We start from the raw sequence: 26,300 nt of genomic DNA on the forward strand, positions 1-26,300 counted from the left end.
AAATATTATGTCAGAAAAATAGTCTGTGTTAAAACAACTGATATGCCTCCCAGCAATATTGGCTTAATAGTTAATCTTTAAACCAAGTTTTAGGGGGCCTTCAGCAAATAAGGAAAACTTCCCCACCACTAGGAACACACAATTATTTAAAACACATTAATGTCTTAAATAATTTCTACTAAGACCAAACACGGAGCATTTCCCCTCAAACATTTCCTTTAATACTGGAAAGTAAAAAGATGAAGTTAGAATGGATATTGGTGCAGGTACTGTTCTAATCCTACCCTTCACTAATTTCTCCCGCCTCCCTCACCCTGCCAAATAACTTTGAGAGGGGCATATATTTACAGTTAAGGAAAAGGCATAGGAGGAAAGAATTTAAACTCTCTCTCAAGGCTCTACCTTCCCTCTATTCAAAGCAGCTGCCTGGGCCCTCAGTCAACATATCTCATATCCATTATTGTTGGCCCTGAATTTAATGGGTTCTAATTCAAGGTGAACATTAAAAAAAGATTTGTGGTTTGGTACCAAAATCCGTGGGGGGCACCAGTGCCTTCCTTCCATGGATGCTGGTGGAAACTTAATATAAAAGCAAAGTTTCCACCGTTTCCCATGAAAGAAAGGCACTGATGCTCCGCATGGATTTCTGTACCAAACCACAAATCTTTTTTTAATGTTCACCTTGAATTGGAAGCAGTATGGGAAACAAATTAATGATATAAATACTTTATCATTGTTCTCAGAAAGGTCCTGTGCTGTAACCCTTTCAACAGACTACACTCACTAAATCTGAAATCTCTAAAGAATTATAAAAAGCACACCATCTGTTTCTAATTAAATGATCTAAAAATAGAATCAGGAAGATATCTAATACATAAGACATTGTGCTAGTTTGCTTAAGATCCCACATGTATGCCTATTTGGTGAATGTTGTATTTTAAAAGTTGGCAATTATCCCCCTGCCAATTAGGAAAGATAATGAAGGCTAACTGAATGCATGAAACCATATGTTTTCATAACAACTAAATCACCACATATACCAAGACTTGTCTTCTAAAACTCAAAACATTACAAAATCTAATTCATCTATTAAATTCTATGCAAAAATCATACGGAGCAGCTCTACTGAATGCACTGGGGCATACTTCTCTGTAAATATAAATCAAGATTGTGCTACAAGAAATTCTAATTGTACCATAAAAGGCTGTAGTCACCAATATGGTGCTTTCTGATACAACTGGAAACTTCTGGATCTTACAAAGCCTCAGATCCAGTAAAACACGATCCTTCTGAAATTCCCTCTTCCAGCCACCAACCCACCATCAAATCTATATCTCTATTTACTGAGCCACAACAATCATCTGGTGCTTTTCAGTGCTGTCATGGTACAAACATATAAATTCAACAAATGGCTCCACATCAATCTTTGCCATTTTGACAAGGGATCACCTCAGAGCTACCATCAAATCATTAGTTACCTCTTTGTCCACAGAAGTGCTTTGTGACTTCACAGGATGGCAACAAAGCCACCAAAGTAAAAAAATAATAAATAAAAAGCCATGAATATCCTTGGAGAGCCAAGCCTTAGATCAAATGTTTTGATAAGAACCCCATGTAAAATTATTCAAATTCAACAGAATCCATATTAATTCTGCTGAATCAGAGTTCAACCCAGACGTCAAGGAAAAATAAAGTATGTATGTGGGGGCACATACAACATCCTCTCAGAATTCCAATGTACTAACATACCCAAAAAAGCTGGTAACCTTTATAATGTCACAATTGGCCAATAAATGACTTTTGCAACTGGCAAAATCAACTGAATAAAGATTGGAAGCAAAAGTTGAGATTTGTTGGTCTAGTTATCTTATTTTCAGTGGGCTTCTGTTTAATTCTACTAATCCATTGCTGATCACTTCTTTTTTGATAGCTATATTAAGTAAAAGAACAAAATAATGCAGTTTAGATTTCTGTTTTAAACCACAGACATTCAGACAGAGAAAAATATAACAAAAGAGCCTTTATGGTCTTTTAAGTTGGGGGAAGCTCATATCTTCAAAAACCCTAGCTAACAAAAATGAATCAGCATCATGAGATAAAATCTAAACAATGAGTCACATTATGTGGTATCTCTCTCTATGGACTCTAAATAATTTAAGAGTATGGTTCCATATAGTAATATGTTTGTACACACACACACACACACACACACACAGAGAGAGAGAGAGAGAGAGAGAGAGAGAGAGAGAGAGAGAGAGAGAGAGAATATTGCAGGCTATCACTGCAATCCTGCATGCAGATGGGCTATATTCTATGAGGTTATATAACAGCCAAATGAATACATACCTTGGAATAAGAGCTTTTTAATGGTGTCCACTTTTCACTACTCAGGAGATAAGGGACTATTATTTCATAGTGCGCTGGTTGGTTCTTTGAAATCCATTGCCTAGAGAATTCCAGCTTTTGCTTTGCATCCCCTCCTAGAGGAAAAAATGAAATTTTTAAAATAATGTTAACAAACATATTGCACATGCTATACAAAATATTGCTAAATGAAATAAACTGAAAAGGTAAAACACCAATGTAATACTTAAAGATGTGATACACAAGTAAGCATTTATGTGGTCTGCTTTTTGGTTCCATATTATGTTGTTTTCACTTTGGAAGTAGATAAAGAAATCATTTCCACGTGTGGAAGAAAGAATAGAAAGAGATTAACTTGAAATAGAAGGGGAAATGATAATGGAAGCAACCCAGTTGCTTCTTAAGACTGTGGTCCCTGGCAATCTTTCAGAAGGTCCCTGAGGCCAAGGTAAGATATTAGAGTAAATGCTGAAAAGGCAGAGGTTTCTCACATGTCTCCACTGCATGCTGTATAGGCACTCTGTTTTCAGTAACCATAGTTAAGATTAACAATCGTTTAGGGCTCAGATGATGCTAAACTGGGGTTTATCTAAAGTGTGTCTTATTTCCTCTTGCAGCTACACTAGAGAAGGAAAGAAAGGGAATTACATGAGCCTGGGGAAAGCTTGGCTAATTCACATTACTGTTAAACCATTGTTTAGTGTGTTTAGAACAAAACCATCCTAGTATGGCAACACCACTAAAGATAAATAAATAGCAATTTCCTCTTATGTTCTTTCTTTTCTTTCACCAGAGTACCTGCTAGCCTACAATAAGATTACATCTCAGTTATATAGCTCTTCACATGAGCATAGCCAGAGGGGGGGGGAGCAGGTAGGGAGGCAGCTGCTGCCCCATAGATCAAGTAAAACAATAGAAATAACTAAGTGAACCAATCATGTCAGTTGGGGGGGGGCCACACAAGTCCTGCCCCCTCTAACAAAGTCCTGCCCCCCCCCAACAAAAATCCTGGCTACACCCATGGATCTTCACATTGATTTTGCACAAAGGGTTTAACCATTTTTATTTAAGACTTTGTATTAGCTCTCCTAAATATTTTTAAGATCTTTAACATTTTATTCTTCTCTGAAAAAAACTCCACAGTTGTGTGCCATTTCTACAAGCTATTTGAGTTTGTTTTTCCCCCTGCCATGGACATAATTATCAATTATCTCAGTAGTTTCAAAATGTTTTATTTGGAACATGCAAGTCGCAGAGTATTTACAGTCCCTAGGTGTTCTAGATGCACATTAGTGAAAGAATCATCTCAAAGAGAGAAGATACAAGCTAACACAGTATGCACTGCAGAGCCAGATTATTAGCGCTATGTCAAAAAAGCAACTGGTTTCTGGCTTTTATTTCTTACTCCTAATTATACTAATTATAGCTGCCAGAGAAACAGCTCTAAAATGTAATAAAGCTCCATGGGTCTCAAGTTACTCACTATGGGCTTGGTCCAGTCAAAGTTGCATACTTCTAGGTCAGAGAAATTTTAACAGGATTCTAATGAGATTTAAGTGTTTAACTTGGTTGGACTGCAGCCAAACTTCAGCTCTGTATTTTAGTAATGACAATCCATGAGACGATCCATTTATTTGTAGCGCAAGATCTTAAAAGGCTGCAAACCAATCCTGGGCATGTTTACTCAGAAGTAAGTCCTACTGAGTTCAGTGGATTTAGTTCCTAGCATGTATCAGATTATAATCATTCTGCACCATCTGCAGCCCCTTGATCAGTTGCAAGAGAAGCCACATGTACAGCACATTACAATGACCAAATTATCCCTAGCTATGAAAGGGTGCAGCTGGAGAAAGGCACTCTTCACCACAGAGGCCACCCGGGAAAATAGTTTCAAGAGCACCCTAAACTGCATTCCTGTTTCTTTAGAGGGAATGTAACCCTATCTAGAACAGGCAAGGAAACCATTTACCCACAGTGTGTCTTTATCTTAGAAGGATTCAGTTGGTATTTATCTTGGAACTGAATTGATTTTATGTATGTGCTGTTGTTTTAAACTGTTTTTATGTTTATAATTGTCTTTTGAAATTGTTTTTTAAAAGTGCAATTGTTTTTAACTGGTTTCATATATGTGATGATACTGCAAATTGTTTCAGGATAGGAAACAATTCATTAATGAAATAAATAAATAAGTTCGGTATCGATCTGTTGTCCCTTCATTCTCTACACAAGTGCATCCAGGCACTGGTTCAGTTTCTGCACAGCATCTCCTGTCTCAGATTTAATGGGAAAACAAGAGCTGGGTATCATCAGCATACTGATGACAATGTGCACCAAGCTTCCTGATGACTGCTCCCAAAGGTTTCATATAAATGTTAAATAGAATTGCAGACATGATGGTGCCTGTCCAGCATGAGACAGTTATGCCACTGAAGAGTCCCTGAATGTGAGGGAGATGTCATATCATTCCTAGAAGGGCAAGGCTAATACATCATCATCATTTATTATTTATACCCCACGCATCTGGCTGGGTTTCCCCAGCCACTCTGGGCAGCTCCCAAAAGAATACAGTGGACACTCAGGTTGCGAACCTGATCCGTGCAGGATGCACGTTCGCAACCTGCAGCGGCGCGTCTGCGCACGCGCGGGTTGCGATTTAGCGCTTCTGTGCATGCGCGACCCCTGAAACCCGGAAGTAACCCATTCTGGAACTTCCTGGTTTCAGCGGGTCCGTAACCAGAAAAAAACGCAATCTGAAGCCTCTGTAACCCGAGGTATGACTGTATTAAAAACACAATAAAACATCAAACATTAAAAACTTCCCTAAACAGGGGTGTCTTCAGATGTCTTCTAAAAGTCAGATGGTTGTTTATTTGGTACAGAGTGGGTTTGGTGTCATGAGTGTGCTCACACCACACTGTGCCCACAGCACTCTGAGCTCCCTTGCTGCCTCTCCCCTTCCCATGTTGGTAAGTGCCAGCAACATGCAGCACTGGGATGCCTGGAGAGCAATGTAGTCCCACCCAATGACTCTGAACAGAGCATATGATTAATCAGATTATCTCCATCAAATCAGTGCATGATCACCATCAAATCTCTCCAAGCCACATTTTATTTCTTGTCCCAATTAAACCTTCAACACAGATTGGAAGGAGTAGTTTGGCCATTTAAAACTGCAATTTTTTTTCATACTGCTATGGAAGGGGGGTGGAAACCTTTCACACATCTTGAGCACGCATAGTATTACTTTTCTAAGCGTAGCATGAAATGAAATCTACACAGTTTCGTATCAACCATGAGGAATCAAAACAGTGTCATCAAGGAAGGGTCAGGGGAGGAAATGCTACCAGCCTACTAATTAATACTATAAATATTTAACTGCAAATTCTTGAAAATAACATCTGAATTCTTCCAGGAAGAAAGGATCATTGTCCAGGTAAAATAAAAAGTGAAACTTGACAAAAAAAAATATTATGAAAAGAGTCAATTTTGTCAATGTGTGTGCAGAATTCTTTTCGGCTCATTAGAGCAGTCACAACTATTTAAAATTAAATGACTTCATTTTTATACCAACTACTTTACAAGATTCATAAATGTTAAGCCTCCATGGAAAACTTCATAAACTTTTATCTTAAAAAGCAAAATATTTCTCTCTACAATTTTTCCCCCAGTGCTGAATTTATTAATGTGCAATATTTATTAACGCTTAATAAATGGGTGAGTGTGTGTGGAGAAGATAGATAGAAATCTTGGGAGACCAAATGATACTTTTGCTTCAATGTTAGCCAATTTACTAATGCTAGTAAAAACATTTAACTCTGAAGCGCTGGGAAGAAATAGAAGGATTTCAACAGAACCAAATATATGACAAAACTGAAACAATACATCCCAACTTTAGTTAGAAGTTAGGTAATTTTATCTCACTTTCTTTTGGTGCATGTGGAATTTTAAACTTTACAGAGCTCTTCAAGCAGCTGTGCAATGGTTAAAAACAGGCACGGGCAAACTCAGCCCTCCAGATGTTTTGGGACTACAACTCCCATCATCCCTGACCCCTGGTCCTGTCAGCTAGGGATGATGGGAGTTGTAGTCCCAAAACATCTGGAGGGCCGAGTTTGCCTATGCCTGGTTAAAAGCATGTATGCATCAACTAAAGTTGGACCATTTAAGATTTCTCCAACATTACTATTAACTATTCTCTAAAATGAACACAGCACAACAGTCTCAAGATGGGATGGGCATACTCCATTCCATTCCATAGAGGGCTTTTCTTCATGGGACAAGAAGCCTAGCAACCAGTCAAGTGCCAAAGACCCTCCAGATGTTGTTAGACTATGCAAAAGACATTGTGCACTCATCATGTGCTACCATTTATCACACAGAGTACTGCAATCATGCTTTCTATCTCCATGCATTACTCTCTGAATTGGGAAGACAAGGATGAAAAGATCCAGACACTCAGCCCATTTAGATGTTCCTACTTTGGTATAGAGCAATTGCTGTGCTGAGGATCTTTACATCTGCCCAGGGCTTTTTTTCCAGCCGGAACTCACTAGATCTCAGTTTCGGCACCTCTCAGATGGGTGGCATTGCCATTATAAGAGAACAAGGGAGTCATTCATGGTGCATTCTGGCAAATTCCGCCCCCCCCCCCCCAAATAGCACTGCATCTGCCTATATGTGTAGAACAATGTTTAAAAACTAGCTTTACATTTGAGGCTTCTTCTTAGGTGATCCATTGCGACTGAGTTGTAATGATCCTTTTTGTCTTCCTGCAACCACATACAAGTATTCAGTTCAGGGGTGGGGACCTGTGGCATATGTTGTTGGACTCCAAATCTCATCATCCTAGTAGCAGATGGCGCTACACCCAGCTCCCTCACCCCTCCTGGTAAGCAGCAGTGACTGTCAAAAAGTCAGGATGGTCAGAGTTGTAGTCTACCAACATCTGAATGGCCACGAGTTCACCACTCTTGCTATAATAAAGGTAAAGGGACCCCTGACCATTAGGTCCAGTCGTGACCGACTCTGGGGTTGCGGTGCTCATCTCGCTTTATTGGCCAAGGGAGCCGGCGTACAGCTTCCAGGTCATGTGCCCAGCATGACTAAGCCGCTTCTGGCGAACCAGAGCAGCGCACGGAAACGCCGTTTACCTTCCCACCGGAGCGGTACCTATTTATCTACTTGCACTTTGATGTGCTTTCGAACTGCTAGATTGGCAGAAGCAGGGACCGAGCAACGGGGAGCTCACCCCGTCGCGGGGATTCGAACCGCCGACCTTCTGATCGGCAAGTCCTAGGCTCTGTGGTTTAACCCACAGCGCCACCCGCGTCCCTCTTGCTATAATAGCTTCATCAGCTGTAAGGCTGATTGATAAAATACAGGTCCTTCTTTGCAGTATTTGATGGGTCATTAATTCAGTTATGAAGACAAGCACATCTCTAAACCAACTGCATCTAGAAGTAAAAACAGGATATAGGCTTTGTCTTACAATTAGGGCAGAATCTGACAGCTTTGGCTTCCTCATCAGGTAACAACAGATCCAGTTTTAGCTGTAAGACAACCATGTTCCTGTCTGCAAATAAGTAGGACTGGGCTTCCTATAGAAGAATTATACTGACCCTGTAAACCTTCTCGGCCGCGGCTCCAATCTGGTGGAACGCTCTGTCAGAAGAGACTAGGGCCCTGCAGGACCTGACATCCTTCCGCAGGGCCTGCAAGACAGAGCTGTTCCACCAGGCCTTTGGTCAGGGCGCAGCCTGACCCCCTCCTCTGGCAATCGGCATTCTGCACAGAATTTTGCTTGATGGTTGCCATTAATTTGATTTTAATTTGATTTAATTAATTTTATAATGAATGTTTTTAGAATGTCGGACTATTTTGATTGTTGTTAGCCGCCCTGAGCCCAGCTTTGGCTGGGGAGGGCGGGATATAAATAAAATTTATTATTATTATTATTATTATTATTATTATTATTATTATTATTATTATTATTATTCAGATATAGTGTTAACTGTGCGAAAGACTATGCTAAAGACAGGGGAACATACTGCATAAATAGGGCGTTCTCATACTGATAAATTATTTGAAAAGGGGGAAATGGACAAAACATTTCAGAGAGAGATAGCATTTGTATCAGAGAGGGATGCATGCCAGTATGAAACAAGGGCTGTAAATTGCCTAAAGAGACACAAAGGAAGTTGTGTCAGCTAGACAGAATCACACAGGAAATCAAAACAGGATTCACAACAACGTACTAAAAAAAGAGGGGATGCAGATAGATGTCAAAGGGTCAAGGCAAGAAATGAAGAGTAACTTATACAATTCAAACAATGCCAAATGTATATTCTTAATTCTTTTCTATGTTTGAGATACGGAAGGCAGAAAAGCTTGTTATAAACACAGGAGAACCTACATTGTGTAAGAAACAAACAGGAAATGAGATGTAAGCATACAAGGAAACAAAAGATAGTAAGCTTCTGGATGTTCACTCATATGGCTGTGCTCCAAAACGTCTGCCTACATTTAGTTCAGTGCATAAACACTACAACCACCAAATATATGCTCTCTCTGGTTCTGTTTTTTATTTAAATATTTATAGCCCCACCTTCATCTATTGATATTGGGACAGGGTAAAAAATAATCAATATAATAATCTACCACACAACAATAAAACACATAATCAGAACAAATGAAGACAGATAAAGCAACAGAAAGGTTATCCATCAGCAACTTAGAAACCTTAAAATGTTATTGGTCATGACCCAACCCACTGCTGTTACACAATTACTGGTTGGCATCTCTGTGAACAGTGCACCAATCACTGCAACTTATTTACAAAAAGGTACTGTGATTAGGCAATGCCCTAATAATTTACACATGGCCCAGCACTGTACTATTGAGAATTAATCACAGTTAGAGCCCAGTTGCACCAGTTGAGGATCAAGCTAATTTTACCTAAATTAATAATTATAATTTATTTGCTGGTACATTTGTAAATATAAAATTATAGCTTGTGGCAAGGCAGATTTTCCCCCATCTTACTGAGCCTTTTAAAGCTTTGGGTTTTCATCCTTTTTAATCAGAACATTTATTTTCCTTTTTCAATCAAATATTCCTTAATTATAACCCATTTAAATGTAGCAAAGGCATGAATGTCATGTGTCTTTAAGATCTTTGGAAGAGCTCCTGCTTGTTGTTCCATGACCGCCAGATAGTCACTTGGTGACAATATGGAAGTGGGCCTTCTCGGTGGTTGCACCCACTCTGTGGAATGTCCTCTCTCTCAGGCAATTTGTGAGGCAGAGACAGTAATTAATTTTAAATGCTCCTTAAAAACTTAAGCTTATACAGACTTTCCTGGTCCCTGACTCTTACTTATTAATATTTCTGCACACTGCTCAGCTTTTATTTAAGAAATATGGTTGCATTTTGTTTTTATCTATTTCTATTCAGTTTTTAGGATATGCTATTTGTTGCTTTAAAGTTTTTATTATAGTAAGACGTATAAAAATCATAAGTGTGAAACTTTTAAAAAAAAAAATCAGTGTGCACTGAAAGTAGCTCCTTTCAATCATATAGTACCCCTTTATTTTTTGCTCAAACATAATGAAAATACTTCCTACCAATCACTGGTCAGATATAGATGGAAAACATTTTATTCTTCTCAGCTCACAAGCCTTCAGAGGAGTATGAACTCAAATGATAACAATCTTCAATATACTACAACGCTTTTATTATTACTTCTTTTCCTTCCATAACATCATGAAAGGAAAGACTTAATGCTGCCATGGAAGTAAACAAGGAAAAAGAATTTTTATTTTTACTCACAGAAAGGGAAAAAGCAGCCTTTGTTGAGAGATAAACAATATGGAGAATTGTGGAGGAATTAACACTTGCTGCCCTCCGAAGAAACATATCTATTTCATAATCACAAACATTTAACATTATTAATAAAATATCAGTCTGTCAGAATATTCTGCTTGGTGAAAATGTAGGCTGCATGATTTTGTTTATTTATTTATCTACCACTTGAGCCTAAAAAACCTCAAAGCAATTTACAAAAAGAATTTAAAAAATGAAATTATCAGTAAAAATGACTATTTAAAACATTAAATTCAAAAATAAGCTAAAAATGAACCCAATTAAAACACACATCAACATTCTACATATCTGGACAGGCTTGGCTAAACAGAATGTTCAGAAGGAGCATTATATGGCACCTGTAACAATGTTAGAGTTTCACAAATTGAAATGGTCAAGTGGGCATATATGGGGTAGGGCGATCTTGCAGGTAAACTGGTCCCAAGTTGTTAAGGGGATACCATCTACACTGCAGAATTATCAAGCAAACACTGACAGGGGAATAACAGTCAAGGGCATTTGCATTTGAAAAAGAATATACCCATCTAGAACAATAGGCAACTTTTTGAGTTTATGAAAAACCCACATAAAGCTTGTGATTTCTGTTTTATTTTACTTTGCCATGGCTCTGAAAATACTCAGATGACCACATTAGAGGATGGCATCAGCGTCCTCGATCATTCTTAGTGCTTGCTTCCACACACAAAAAGATGAAGCCTATGTTTCCACCTAAGATTTGCAGATTTGATCATTGAACTACAACATCTCCTAGACAATATGCAATGCAGAGACTTTCTACAACAAAAAGGAATACAATGGTCAAGTGGATACTCAATGCAGATGACCCCTTCCCAAGAGCTATGCTCCTAAATTCTGGATCAGTATTAAGGTTGGAAGTCATCAGCAGGTTCCTCATTTTCCTGAAAGCAGGACAGCTGGTGTATTAGCTAAAGCTCATTAACTCCTGACCACAGCTACCTCCTTACAATCCAGAAGCACACCACAAGCAGTATGACCCAACGTAAAATAGCCATATACACAATCTCAACAGACCACTCAAAAAATGCAATTTGCATCCTATCTAGACTATGCTGTGGTTTCTTCACCCCTATTCCATTCATTACTGACCTCAACGGGCATTCTGAAAATCTAACCAATATCTGTACAAGTTATCCATGCAGAGAAGTTTACAAAGATAAAGGGGCTGCAATGCTGGCACTACTTCCAGCTTTTAGAAAACGAGTATCTATCAAATAGTGTCTTTGAGAATAGCTAGAATGATCCCAAAGTACCTGCTAAAAATGTTAAGTCCTATTCGGTGTTATGTGTATATACAGTGTTACCTGGGGTTACATACGCTTCAGGTTACAGACTCCACTAACCCAGAAATAGTGCTTCAGGTTAAGAACTTTGCTTCAGGGTGAGAACAGAAATCGTGCTGCGGCGGCGCGGCAGCAGCAGGAGGCCCCATTAGCTAAAGTGGTGCTTCAGGTTAAGAACAGTTTCAGGTTAAGTACGGACCTCCGGAACAAATTAAGTACTTAACCCGAGGTACCACTGTACAGTACAAGTCTTACTGAATCCTACAAAGGGAATAAAGTGTACCCTTTCTTCCACAAAACATTTATTCAATAGCACATCCTGCTGCTTCTTTTTCTTTCTTTTTAATCTTAATTCCAGCTTATCTTGTTCATTTACATCATGTATTTTTCTTCTCTGCAAAATTAATAGTCATGTAACATTTTTTTAGAACATTAAAGATCAGCTAAGGCCTTTGATGAGCCTGAGGACAAAACAGCAGCTAGATGACTCCATGCTTTTCTGAAATTAATTCAGTGCCTTCTGCTTCCAATCAAAATGTATCCTCTCTCTAACTTGACAGGGCTGCCAACTTCAAACTAATCTACATGGAGGTTTGCTGCATGTCCATTTGATCTTTTGCATTGCTTAGATTCATAAGACATAGCTACTCAAATGAGAAGGATGAGTTTCAAGTATTACTGCCCCTTTAGCTAAGCAGCTAAAAGAAACTTTGCTACACTGCAGTTCAAAGAAATATTCAGTGTCATCACTTCCTTTTCAGTGAATCACTTCCTTCTGAGCTACAATGTACTGATAAAAAACCTGCAAGACAAAATATGCCTTCAATAAGAATTCAGATCTCCAGGGCCTGATGAGCTTCTCCCAAGGATACTAAAGGAGGTTGCAGGTGTAATCTCCAGCCTCTGTAGACTGGAGGTGGGCAAATGTTATTCCCATCTTTAAAAGGGAGATAAAAGAAGACCCAGGTAACTACCAACTAATCAGCTTGACATCAACACCAGGAAAGGACCTAGAACAGACAATTAAATGGTTGTTCTGTGAGCACTTAGAAAAGGATGTTGTGGTTACTAAGACCCAGTATGGGTTTCTCAAAAACAAGTCATGCCAGAGGAATCTCTCTTTTTTTTTTTGATAGAGTTGCAAGCTTGGCGGATCAGGGGAAAGCTGTGGACATGGTGTATCTTGATTTCAGTAATGCTTCTGACAAAGTCCCCCATGCTATTCTTGTGGAGAAACTGGTAGAATGTGGGCTGGATGAGGTAGCTTTTAGGTGGATTTTTAGCTGGTTCACTGACCAAACCCAAATAGTGCTCAATAGTTCCTCATCATGCTGGAAAAAAAGTGACAAATGGAGCCCCACAAAGTTCTGTCCTGAGCCCGTTGTTGTTCAATGTCTTTATAAGCGACTTGGAATAGGAATTGAGGGGATGCTCATTAAATTAGCAAACTGGGAGGTGTAGCTAATGACACAGAAGAGACAATTTGAATTTAAGATGACCTTAACAAATTGGAGATCTGGACCAAAACTAACAAAATGAAATCCAATAGCGACAAATGTAAGGTTGTACACTTAGGCAGGAAGAACCAGCTGCACAAATATAAGATGGGGGACACCTGACTTGCATGTAGTCTGTGTGAAAAGGATCTAGAGGTCTTAGTAGACCACAAACGTAACATGAAGCAACAGTGTGATGCAGCAGCAAAAAAAGGCTAATGCTAGTCTAGGCTACATCAACAGAAGCATGGTGCCCTAATCAAGGGAAGCAAAAGTTCCACTCTGCTCTGCCTTGGTCAGACCACACATGGAGTACTATGTCCAGTTCTGGCTCTCACTAACAAAGATATTGATAAGCTTGACTATGTGCAAAGGGGGGGCAACCAACATGATCAAGGGTCTAGGAAACCAAGCCTTATGAGGAACGGTCGTGGGAGTTGGGTATGTTTAGCCTGGATAAGAGGAGATTGAGAAGATAGAAGAAGATAGACATCTTCAAATATCTAAAAAGCTGTCACATGGAAGATGGTGCAAGCTTGTTTTCTCCTGCTGTGAAGTATAGGACCTAAACCTATGGCTTCAAGTTACAAGAAAGAAGATGCCAACTAAACATCAAGAAGAACTTTGAAGGTAAGAGCTGTTTGACAGTGGAATGGACTCCATCAGAAGGTGGTGGACTTTCCTTCCTTGAGGTTTTTAAACAGAGGTTGGATGGCCATCTGTCATGGGTGCTTTATCTGAGATTTCGGCATTGCTGGGGGTTGGACTAGATGACCCTTGAGGTTCCTTCCAACTCTACAAATTTATGATTCTATGATTTTATAATCTCAAGACTGCTAATTTTACTTCTTGGTTAGCTGAATACACTGCTATATTGAGAAGGGATTAAACAGCCTTTCATAAATATAATAGTACCCATTGTAGCACATGCTTCCTTAACAGTTGGGTCTTCTTAGTATTTCAGCTTCTGTGGTATAACCTTTGGAAGCCTGCAGTTCTGTACACAATCAAGTGCTTCATTCTGGGAGCCATATGACTCCATCAGTCATTCAAGCATATGTTTGGTGCAGCGTGAAAGAGCAGAACTTATGCAAGTCAAATATTTCAAAGCTGACTGTATCTTTAAAAATACCTGGTTTATATGTCGATATAGTATCTCTATAAACCTTTCATTTCTTGTATATTGGCTTGACCCACACTTTCTTGGCATGGGTCTGAGCCGTTCCCCCCTTGCTCCCATGGAAAACCCACTCCTTAGTGCTAAACAGGAGAAAACATAAATCTGGAGAAAACCTGTATTGCTGTTTGCTCCAACTGAGTGCTAAGAGCAGTTTTCCCACTAGGGGAAAGCAGAGGGACAATAGGAAGTGTGGGTGAGCCCTGAGAAGGGAAATGGCAAAATGTAAAGGCAAAATACAGATAAATTTGAGGGGCTTTTTACTATAAGATGGAGCGACCAGGTAAGTAGCTGGTGATTAGAAATGGGAAAGAAATTCAGTTCCATTCACATGTGAAGGTGATCCTACCTAACTCATACTTTCTGAAACTATATGTGAAACAAAACACAGAAATCCTTCAAAACTTTCATTTCTCCAAATTTTGCAAGGCAGTTCTCCAGCTAAGCAATGTGTGCAAAAATTCATCTATTACTGGAAATAATGTACATTCCATTTTGGCGATGGTAACCCTGGTTTAAGGAGCCATTTGGTGCCTAGCTGATATATCTGATTTTCTAACACTGTATAGTAAGCTGCTTTGAGTTACCTTGGTAAAAAAAAGCGGCCAATAAACTTAATATATATAATATATATAATATATAGGTGCAAAGGGCTTAATTCACAGCTATGAGAACAAAGGATGGCATGAAAAGTCATAGACACAATACCACTGTAAATTTTGTAACTATATTATGTGACCAACATCTCATTTTGATCAGTTTTACAAAGATAAAACAGTGTTCCGGCTTATATTTCCCCCCCAGTTTCTACCAAAAAGCACCTTGAGAACTAATACATAGGGATTAGTCCTTGCATCTGCGGCTAGTAATAAATAGAACTCAAATACTTCCAGCTCCTGCCTGCTTGCATGTTCATTTCACTTAACGCAGTGTCAAGACAAAGAGCTGGAGGATTACTCATTCAATATTTTTGTGTTTTGCATCATATCACCATTCAGATGGCGCAACGTTCACATTGTAATTTAATCTTTCATAGATAAGCAGCCATAAGCGGGGTATTTTGCTACATTCAATCAGCTCATATTTTGAAAGGGACACAAATATAAAAACACATACACCACAACAAATTGAGGACACTACCAGAAAAAGTTTCAAATATGTGCCTGATTAGAATCTTTTGTGTAACTGCTGGCAACAGATGCAAAAGGCATTTTTGCCAAGTTCCACATTCAGATCTGTATGCCTTGCTGTATGCTATCAGCCAGCACAATTAACAGGCCATGGAATATTCCACTTGTTGCCATATTAGATCATATATTTTGGAGAAGAAAAAATGTGTTTATCCAATCTAAGGTTTCATTGTCCTGTATTTTCAGATACACAAACAGTAAATTCAAGTCGTCCTCATTCTTACTCAAGTTCTGGGCCAGAAATTACACTGAAATGAAGTCATTTTAATAGCACCATGCTTTTGAAGCACTGAAGATGATAGCTAAAGTCTTAATGGATTTATTTAAAAAACACAAAGTGCACATATTTTAAATATTTTGCATGGTAGATTTGACATGCTATGGAAATAGCTGACAGCACAATCCTATACAAGTCCACCCAGAAGTAAGCCCCACTGAATTCAATGGCCCTTACTCCCAGAAAGTAGGAATAGAACTGCAGACTAACAATGCATGTTTACTTATAAGAAAGTTTCAATGCATCAGACAGGGCTTAGTGAGTGTGCCTAGTATTCTGGCTCAAATTATTATCAATATTTTGTAATCATATAACATTCATTTATGCTTTTATATCCGACATTTCCTTCAAAGAGCTCAAGTATCTGCTCTCCTGCCCTCCATATTATCCTCTCAACAACCCTATGAGGTTCGTTAGGCTGAGGGATGGTGACTGGCCCAAGGTAACACAGTGCATTTCATGGCTGAGTGGGGATTCGAACCCTAGACTCCCAGGTCTAGGGTCCAGCACCCAAATTGCTATACCACACTGACTTTCAGTCATTACAAAAATAATTTCTACTCTCAGTTTGGTCCCAATTTTTTCAAAGCCACACTGGTTCATTGCAAACCAAGGGCATATAACTAATTATAATTGCCTTAATCTAAATTGGATTCTATCCACAAAATAGGATTGCCTTATTCCAGCCGACCTCAGACCCCTGTCTCTTTAATATTCAGACATCTCCCTTTTCTGCCACACATCAGAGTGCCTCCCTTCCTCCAGAGTATATGTCATCGATGCACCACTGGCAATACAGTGGTACCTCTGGTTACAGATTTAATTCGTTTCCGGATGTCGTGCGCATCCCGAAAAATCTGTAACTAGAGGGCACTGCTTCTGTGCACATGTGCAACACGATAGAGCACTACTGCGCATGCGGCAAAAACCGGAAGTATACACTTCTGGGTTTGCCGCGGCTGTAACCTGAAGATTCCATAACCTGGAGGTTATGCAACACGAGGTACCAAAGTAAATAAATTTCTGGCAGTAGTACCATCAGGAATAGCAAGTGAGACAAGGTACAGAAATGCGGGACCAACAATTTGATTTGAGGACTCTCCTAGAGATGGAGAAAAAGAAACCTCTAGGCTTCAATAATGGAGCCTTCAAGGGACCAAAGGCCAAAGGCCAGTATAATTTAGAGACAATCGAATTTGAGCGACAATTTGAGCGACTTTTACCTTGACACTTTCTGAATCTCTGGTCTCATATCACATCAGATGTGATGAACTCCAAATTCCCTAGTTTCCCACCATTTCATTATTTCTTGCAGTTGTATATTACAAAACAAAGATTTAAAATATTGCAGAATGGCGTGCAACCTTCCAAATTCTCCCTAACTCTCTATTGGGCTAGATCAGTGATAGCCAAACTTGGCCCTCCAGCTATTTTTGGACTACAAATCCCATCATCCCTAGCTAACAGGACCAGTGGTCAGAGATGATGGGAACTGTAGTCCCAAAACAAATAGAGGGCCAAGTTTGGTCATCACTGGGCTAGATGGTAAACAATCCATAGGCAGGGACAGGGGCAGGGAAGTTTGCTAATACTTCAAGTTGTGAAGTCTGCAACTATTCACACAGGCAACCAGGAAAAGCACACGGGTTCTTTGATAGGTGGGAAGGGACAGATCTAGTCCCTGGGTCAGTTCTAGTTTTTGTATGTCCCACAGAGAAATTTACGGTCTGCAAATAAAAACATCTTAAAGATCCCAGGCCACAGAGAGGTTAGGCTGGCCTCAACTAGAGCCAGGGCTTTCTCGGCCGCGGCTCCAATCTGGTGGAACGCTCTGTCACAAGAGACTAGGGCCCTGCAGGACCTGACATCCTTCCGCAGGGCCTGCAAGACAGAGCTGTTCCACCAGGCCTTTGGGCAGGGCGCAGCCTGACCCCCTCCTCTGGCAATCTGCACAGAATTTTGCTTGATGGTTGCCATTAATTTCATTTTAATTTGATTTAATTAATTTTATAATGAATGTTTTTAGAATGTTGGACTATTTTGATTGTTGTTAGCCGCCCTGAGCCCAGCTTCGGCTGGGGAGGGCGGGATATAAATAAAATGTATTATTATATTATTATTATTGTGGTTTTAGAGATGGTAAGGCAGCCATTACTATGTTTCTTCTTCCTGGCAGTCCTTGGTGCAACCTAATATCTGAAGAGCACTTAAGAGAGCTTTGTCTGGATGTCTGCTACCTCCTCTCACATTATAACTGTGACCAGATACATACCCCATAGCTTTGACATGAGTCAGCAAACTTTCTTCTTCTTCCCTCTCCTTCCTTCCCCATTCTGTTTATTTATCTAGCTGGTGAAGAATTATAGAGAATTTGCAAGCTTGCAAATTATTTTGTGATGTTTTGGTTGGATTTTTTGTTACTGGCCAGTAAGGCTAACTTTGCTTTTTTGCATACTTTTAAATAACACATAAATCTCCTATTTTGAAGGTCTGTTGCAATTACACATAGATGCGAATGAACAATGAATTAGGCCATGTGCTTGCCTGTGACTAAGTGCAAGCTTCAATCATTCAGGGAAGGCTGTGGGCAGGATTCCTGCATTGCAGGGGGTTGGACTAGATGACCCCCAGAGTCCCTTCCAACTCTACAATTCTATGATACTTCATACTAAACAAATCATGTTGCATGGAATGTAGATAGGTAAAGCATATGTAATGGGCTTCATAATATAAAATCGAATGAAACAAATTTTTATAACATGGCTCACTCAATGATTACAGAAGGTCATTTCAATAAAATTAAGGCAGAATTCATCCTCAATAATGAGGAACGTTTCAAATACAGAAGTTTGGGTTTATCTCAGTTTTTTATTTGTAGTTGTTGTGTCCATCTGGTTCTGGGACAAACTGGCAAGATCAGTATCTGTTTGCAATTCTATATGTTCTGTGTTTTAGTTCAATACATTATTTGTACTGTAATTATTGTATTAATTGCAGCTGAGACAAGTACCCTAACAGATTATCCAAAACTGGCTTTGACTTTAAAGTACACATAACATTGGGAATGGGGCAGTCCAAAGAAACAAACAGACCTGATATGTGATATAAGAGAGACTGAATAAGTTGCCTACAAAAAGCAGTATAGGGGTTTTTTTTTTGCTATTCATCTAAGTTCTTAAACACTCTCTCAGAGCTATTTAAATTCATTACATAAACACTTGGGCAGTTAAGCACTCATAAAATTGCTTTGTGAAGTGCCTACCCTACATTCACAGTAACCCATTTTATGCTTTAATATCTCAGGTGTATAATTTTTCTCCTTAAACTAACACAAATACCATGCCGATCATATTATGGATCCTGTGTGCCAAGTATTTAGCCTAGAAGCAGCATAATTCAGTACAGAGGTACACTGTGAGTCAAATCCCACAAGCATGTGTGCTTGACAAGAGCTAGAGAATGTCGCTTGAAGTTTTGCATCTATCAGCACGGTGGGTCACAGATAGCCTTCATCAACTCATATCATTATCCTGTTATTTATTGATTTAAAACACCCCTATGCTGCATTTCATTTTTTTGAAAAGTGAAAGCTGGTTCACAATTACAAAACTAATTCAATAAAATCAACACTAAAAAAAGACTACAGCAACCTCCACAGTAGCCAGGAAAACTACAAGCTAAGTATCATTAACCAGCAACTGCTTGGCAAACAAGGTTATTTTAACAAATGCCAAAAACACACCACCATTGGGCCTTGCCTTATTTCAGTTGGCACCTATGGGTGGTGGTGAAGCTTCTGTTCCATGCAAAAGCCCAGTTTTAGCACACTGCAATACTGTACATGCCTCCCTGAAAATAAGTGTAAATGAACTCAGTGGGGGATAATTATAACATGTATAACATTGTTTAATCTGAATTAGAGCTCTGCAGCTATATTATACTGAGAAAACATTCCAAGGGGAAGGTTCCAAACACTGGTTGCATTCACATGCAACAGTAAGCTATAGTACAACAAGCAAATGAACAAGCCATGTATTGTTCACCCAAACTTGTTTTTTCCTCAGTTGCTTCCACAGCAGGCTGAGCACCTGGCGTGGTGTGATCAAACAAACCATGGTTAAGCATAGCTGCTGGGTTCAGACATGACACCAAACCATCATTAAAACAAGCCATGGTTCATGTCAACAATAAAACATTGCTCATATTGTGCTTTGTTTCCAGAAAACAAAGCATAGTTAATATACTGGGCTGGGTTCAGATAATCAAACAAGCCTCACTTTAACTAAACCAGGGGTGGCTAACCCATGGCCCAAGTCCACTGCCCACCCCAACTGATTTTAGGTGATCCATGAAGCCCAGCCAACCACCAAATAATTTGGTTACCTCCCCCCCCCCCCAATAAAAAATAGCCAGCAGGTGGCATCATTGTGCCTCCACTGTTGTGGTCACTGCTGATGTGGGAATGGGGATGTCACCTCTTTTTAGGTTCTTTCTCTGTTGCACCAGTCTTAAAAGGTGAGTGTGCTTGTTAGAACATCTCTGGAAGGCTGATGAAATAGGAAGAAATGTTTCTTAATGCTTCCTGTCAAATACCTTCTGACAATTGTGCCATAGCATAGGAAGGAGGACCTTTTCAAAGGTAAGAAGAGGTGGCTCTGTTTCTTCCTCCCTAGGGAACTGCTAGAACAGGAGACTCTCCTACTCTAGCACTGCCCTGGAGAATGAAAATCCTGTTTTCTGTGTGGCTCTATCTGCTCCTGAATCCGTCCCACTCCATCTGTTCTGTGTGAATGTGCATGTGTGCAGGCTCATCTTGTCTGCTTCCCACCCCTGCAATCTGAATGGGTGTACATATATATACAGTGGTACCTCAGGTTACAGACACTTCAGGTTACAGACTCTGCTAACCCAGAAATAGTACCTCAGGTTAAGAACTTTGCTTCAGGATGAGAACAAAAATTGTGTGGTGGCAGCGGAAGGCCCCATTAGCTAAAGTGGTACCTCAGGTTAAGAACGGTTTCAGGTTAAGAATGGACCTCCAGAACTAATTAAGTTCTTAACCCGAGGTACCACTGTGTGTGTGTGTGCGTGTGTGTGTGCAAACTGCATCTCCCACTGAGTGTATGTGGATTTGTACACACACTGCATGTGTTAAATGTGCTTAGTTTGGTATGTAGCCCTTGGACAGATAGCAACCCCTCAATGTGATCATCAAGCCAAAAAATGTTACCTACCCCTTGGGCCAAACAAACCATGGTTAGCACAGTTTTCTCCAATCCACTGCCTTCCAGATGTTTTAGACTACAAGTCTCATGTGTCCTGGCCATCATGGCCAATGGTGAAGGATGGTGGGAGTGGCAGTCTAAATTAGCACCTGGAGGGCACCTGGTTTGGGAAGGATGGCAGGGTTATGTGAGAACAAGGCTGTGTACTTTATCATACTACAGATTCACTTATATTTGCCTCTATTCTTGGGGCACCCAACCATGCACACAGGTCAACACACTTATTTCTAGTAACATGAGTAAAAGTAAAATTCCACACATTTACTCAGAATGATGTCAACTCTCATGAAAGTGTGCGTAGAACTGTAGTGTAAAAGTTGCATGCCAATGAAAAAACAGCCCTGTTGTTGCTTTTCAGTGACTTATTGGTATCAAATCAGAAAACAAACAGAAGAAAAGGCTTATTTGGAAAAAAACGAACAGGGCGGGTTGTTATTTATGTACCGAAATCCATATTCACACACCACTTAATTTACAACAATAATAAGAAACTTCTGCAACTGCATGTACAACTAGGGCTGCACACACACACTTCCTATGGCCTTATCTGAAAAGTGAATCCCCACTGAATTCGGGAATTACCTTTCAAAGTTTTAGCTGGAGGTAATCCTGCCTGAGGACCCTTCCTGGGACATTTCACTGTTCCTAGGATTCACCCGTGATTTGTCTTGAAATCAACCTTTGAAAGTGAAGCAGATCTTCTCTCTCTCCCCCCCCCGCCCCGCCTTCGGCGTCCTCTGCCTTTCACAGCACTCAGGCAGGCAGGCTGGCATTCAACAGGTGTCCACGAGGCATGCAGGACTGCAATGGTGGCGGCGGTGGACGGGGAGTTTCACCTGTTACATTTATCATTTCCACACAGCTGTTGAAAGCGGGTGGGAGTCCTGGGGAGGGGGGGGGGGAGAGAGATGGCCTCTCGGAAACCCCCTTTTGGCGTGAAGTGACTGACGGCAACACCGGCGCGAAGCGGCAGCAGCGCCTCTTGTGCCCATTTTCGAAACGGAGCAGCAAAGCCCGCGCTTTTGCGCTGAGGGAAACGCCGCCTCTGGAAGGGCTCGCGCTCGTGGGAGGCGTTAGGGCGCCGGCGGGCGGGAATTCCGTCCTTCGCGCCAGGCGAGCGTCCCCCCGGCCACCCCCGCCAAAAGCCTCCCGCTCAGCGAAGGAGCCGCCAACGGAAGCGCCCGGAGAGACGGAGAAAGAGAAATGCCGGCTCCTCGCTGCTCCCTTCTATATACCAGTCACACAAAAGGAGAGCGGGGCGGTAGGGGGAGGACTGTTCAGTGTGACCAACTCGGGGGTAAAATATAAAGGGGGGAGAAGAAGAGGTGCCGAGGAGATACAGCAGAGAAAATATGCCGAAAGGGCGACTTCCTTGCAGGACAAAAGAAATGCAAAACGTGGACGTTTGACAGAACTTGGGGAGGGCCGCTTTGGCGACAAGGAAGTTATATATATATTGCGGTGCATGCATGCATGTTACGTATATAAGCATTTCCAACTTACCTTGAGCCCCGGATGGTGGTGCTATTAAGAGGCTGAGCAGCAGCAGGAGCAAGAGCTGGGCAGGGGGCTGAGGAGGAGGAGGAAGGGAGCGTAGCCGCTCTGCATGGCGACGCATGGACATCTTAGCCTAGAGTGAGAAACTTTCATCAGCTGGGGCTGGAGAACAGCCCCATTAATATACAGTTACAGAGCGAGAGAGCGAGCACGGAAACTCAGGATGTGAGAGATTTCCTGCATACAGCTGACTCCCAATCCCCTCCTGCTCCTGCATAGGCTGATGATGAGTTGGGCTTTGCTTTCATATTCCCCCCCCTCTTAATTTAAACTGTTGGTGGAGAGGGGGTTCCCCCCCCCCCCCGCAAGATCAAATATGTTGACCGTTGCAATAACTGAACAAATTGCCCGGGTTGGCTAACAGGAGGCACTGAAAATCGTTAGTGGAAGAAGGCAGGCCCTGTGAAAAAATGCCCCTTGCCAACACTCACAGTTCTCATTACAATGGAACAAATTATTGTCTTCTTTGCCTTCGTCCTGCTGCTCCCGCGCAGGGTCCTAGCGCCCTCCGAAACGTGTAGGCAGAAACCGTTCCTTTGCAGAGCAAGTGACCTGCCAATTTTCAGTTCGTGTTGGAAGGAGACTCCCTCATTTGGGATTAATTTTAAGGCTGGCTGTAAAATTCTTCTTCCCCTCCAGCGATGATGAATGATCTTGTTTTGTCTCAAACGTCTCTTCTCTCAGATTGTTGTGTGTGTGACTCAAATGGCTTCAGAAAAAAGTGATGAGTTCTTCCCGTCCCCTCAAAAATAAAAGGATTCCTTGCTGATATTATAATTGTGCTTTATTCCAATGCCTGGTTGGATTGTATTTTATGTCATTTTAAAGTGTGAGGAATAGAATACTTCTTCAGCATGCTTCCCTCAGGATTTTTGTTTTTAAATCTTCCTTCATTCACATTGTCACAGCTGTCAGACAAATGAAAAGATATTACTTTGTGTCTGACATGCGGTCACCCATCACAGGAACATATGTAAATAGATGATGTTTGCAGTCTTTTTCCTTTATGACAGACTTGCAGCAGGCAGGGAAAGGGGCCAGATCATTCTTCCAGAATTTGGAACATTAAAGTATTAGTTTCTGCAAGTGGATAAAAGCCAGTTTTTGTGTATGTGTTGAAATTCATACATCCACCTTTGTAATGCTGGTAAAAATCCATCTTTTTGGAATAGGTGAGGAGGACAAAAGGGTCTATGCACGTGATAATTCATCTACTGCACATACTTGTTTTATTCTGAAATGTAGTTGTCAAGTTTGGTTTGTACCCTCAAGGTGGAATTAAGGTGGTTAGGGGCTTTGGTGCAGTTCCCAAAATGGAGTCCCACCTCCCGCTCCCTGCCAAGGATGACATGAAATAGCTTGCCTTGAAGTGATCCATGCTCTGGTGACCTCCAGTCAACCATTGTAATGCACTATGTATGGGGCTGGTCTTGAAGGTGGTCCAGAAGCTGCAGTTGGTGCAGAATGCACCAGCCAGGGTGCTGGAAGACATTATTGCCTGAGTAGCTTCTTTAGGACCTGTGCTGGTTGCCATTATGCTTCTGAGTCCAATTGAAGATGCTTATTTTGACATATAAAGCCCTAAGTGACTTGGGCCCAGAATATCTGAAGCAGCACCTTCTCCCATGTAAACTAGCCTGGGTGCTGGGATTTGTAGGGGAGGCCTTGTTGGCAGTTCCACTGCCATGTGAAGTTCACACGGGGTCAGTGTGTGAGAAGGCCTTTTCTGTGGTAGCTCCCAGGCTGTGGAATGCCATCCCCTCTGAGGTGCAACTGGCCTTGTCACCATGAATTCTCACATTAGGTCAGGCTGTACCTTTTTGCATGGGCCCATGGAAGGAGTATTTCCTGTTGAATTTAATGGGGCTTATTCCCAAGTAAAGTGGTTAGATTTGCTGCCTAAATCCCACTGATTTCAAAAGGAAGGGGTGAGATTCTGGTTAATCACTTCCAGAGAACACAATGGAATTTTAAAGAAGCTTAATATGGAATGAATTGTTCTCTTCGTTTTTCCATCTCATAGCAGGGGGAAATTGTCTATGAAAGGATCCCATTCTTACATTTCTATCCATAAAGTATCCAGGGTAGCTAACATCAGAAATTAAAACAAAACAATGAAACAAATAACAATCAATAATTGTTAAAAGGGGGGGATAAAACAACCAAGCAACTAGAATCATAACAAAAACAAAATTCAATCAGCAGTACATATATCAAAGGGTTACCTAAGGATTACAATTTCCAATTACAAGGGAAAAATAGGATGTGAAGGAGTGGCAGATACATTTCCCGGGATAGCAGACAAAATTCCACATTGTGGGGGCTGCAATATAAAAGGCCTTAGTAAGTATCCAGGAGGGGAGGGGATTGAGGAATGTGTGTCATGAGGTCAACAAAATCCTCTCCCTGCACTATCCAGGGATGTTCTACGAGGAAGAAAAGGGAAACATACATATTTTCCATTTTCCACCCTCTCTAGAACATGCACTCTTCCAACTCAGTGGATTTAACATCCTGATTAAATTAAAACACAGTTTTCTAGTATGGATATAATGGAAATTTATGGCTTTTCAAACTATTCTTGTGTGCAAAGGTAAAGGTGGAGGCAGTATTGCATGGGTCTGATGCTCATTCTTGGCCTCAGCAGCCATGGTTTACTGAACTGTGATTGCTACCTCCGAATCTGATCACAGTACTGTATTAATATTGACATTTTGGCCTAGAAAAATCCTGAGTGTTCTTTGCAGGGGTTCCTGCTCAAAGTATGTGGAAAGTGAGTTTTCAGTCTGATCCTAAGCATGTTTATAAAGAAGTAGCACCCCAGTCTCAAGACCTATTGAACTCAATGGGGCTGCCTGCTCAGTATACACAAATAGGATTACCCTGTTAAAATGGCCAAGCTATATCTGAAACTGGGTGATTTGTTTTTTAAAATGACAGCAGATTTCAGGATTCAGAGGGGAATTCTGCCAAACTGTTGTTTCTTATTAAAATGATAAAGCATTGTAAAATTATATTCAGATATAAATAAAAGTGACAGAACAATCCTGAAGTTATTTATGCATTTATGAAATATATATATATGCTGCAGTTTTAATCTTTTGGCAACAGCCTGTCTCAAAATGAGACCACATTCTGAAAGGATAAAAGAATTTTATGAAGCAGTATTTACAAGATGCCACCAAGCAAGCATAATTTCGATTTAGAAAGAACTGGGACATCAAGTGCATGTATGTGTGTGTGAAGTTTATACATTCCACTGCTTTATAGTTGCTGTGCAACTTGATGGTTTGGGAGCAACATTTTAAGTAGCAGCTATTTTTGCTGGCCTGTTCCTCTTGGGATCTTTGCCTAGCCTACATCAATCACACCTGAATTCTTCCAACTGAATTTCTCCAGTCAATGCATAGTCTTACTCAAGCGGATTAACCTGAAAAGGTAACATGAGCTTGGGTTGCAATGAATCTTGAAAGAATGCATTTCAGTTCTATCTACTATTTTCTGTGCACGTAAATGGCAAATGCTTTGGAAGCTCCAATATCTTCTTTCGGAACGATTTAGGTTGTGTTTTCCTTGAAGTTCCATTATATGTAAAAAACACACCCAAAAACCAAAAAACCAGCTTGCACTCCATTCTCTTGAAATGGAAACACCTTTTGTTTTCAGTGTTCTTAAATACTTAGCTTTGGAGCATACAGAACAACAACCCCTCTTCCGGCATGCCTTATCCAGAGTGACTCTTAAGTGTCAATCCTCAATGGCCGACTCATCT

The 26,300-nt window shown here is 40.6% G+C and overlaps 1 protein-coding gene across 2 annotated transcripts in view; it reads right to left on the minus strand.

Moving 5' to 3' along the window:
* ADAM12 (ADAM metallopeptidase domain 12) overlaps positions 1–23,243 on the minus strand; it is a 178,654-nt gene extending 155,411 nt beyond the window's left edge. For both annotated transcript variants that reach the window (XM_028729961.2, XM_077930356.1), the window contains exons 1-2: positions 22,475–23,243; positions 2,347–2,480 (exon numbers count right to left, since the gene is read on the minus strand). In XM_028729961.2, the coding sequence (XP_028585794.2) occupies positions 2,347–2,480; positions 22,475–22,595 (255 nt within the window). In that variant the 5' untranslated portion in view covers positions 22,596–23,243. The remainder of the gene's footprint in view (positions 1–2,346; positions 2,481–22,474) is intronic.
* Between the last annotated feature and the right edge of the window lie 3,057 nt (positions 23,244–26,300).

The sequence above is a fragment of the Podarcis muralis genome, chromosome 6, assembly GCF_964188315.1.
Source record: "Podarcis muralis chromosome 6, rPodMur119.hap1.1, whole genome shotgun sequence".
NCBI classification, from domain to species: domain Eukaryota; kingdom Metazoa; phylum Chordata; class Lepidosauria; order Squamata; family Lacertidae; genus Podarcis; species Podarcis muralis.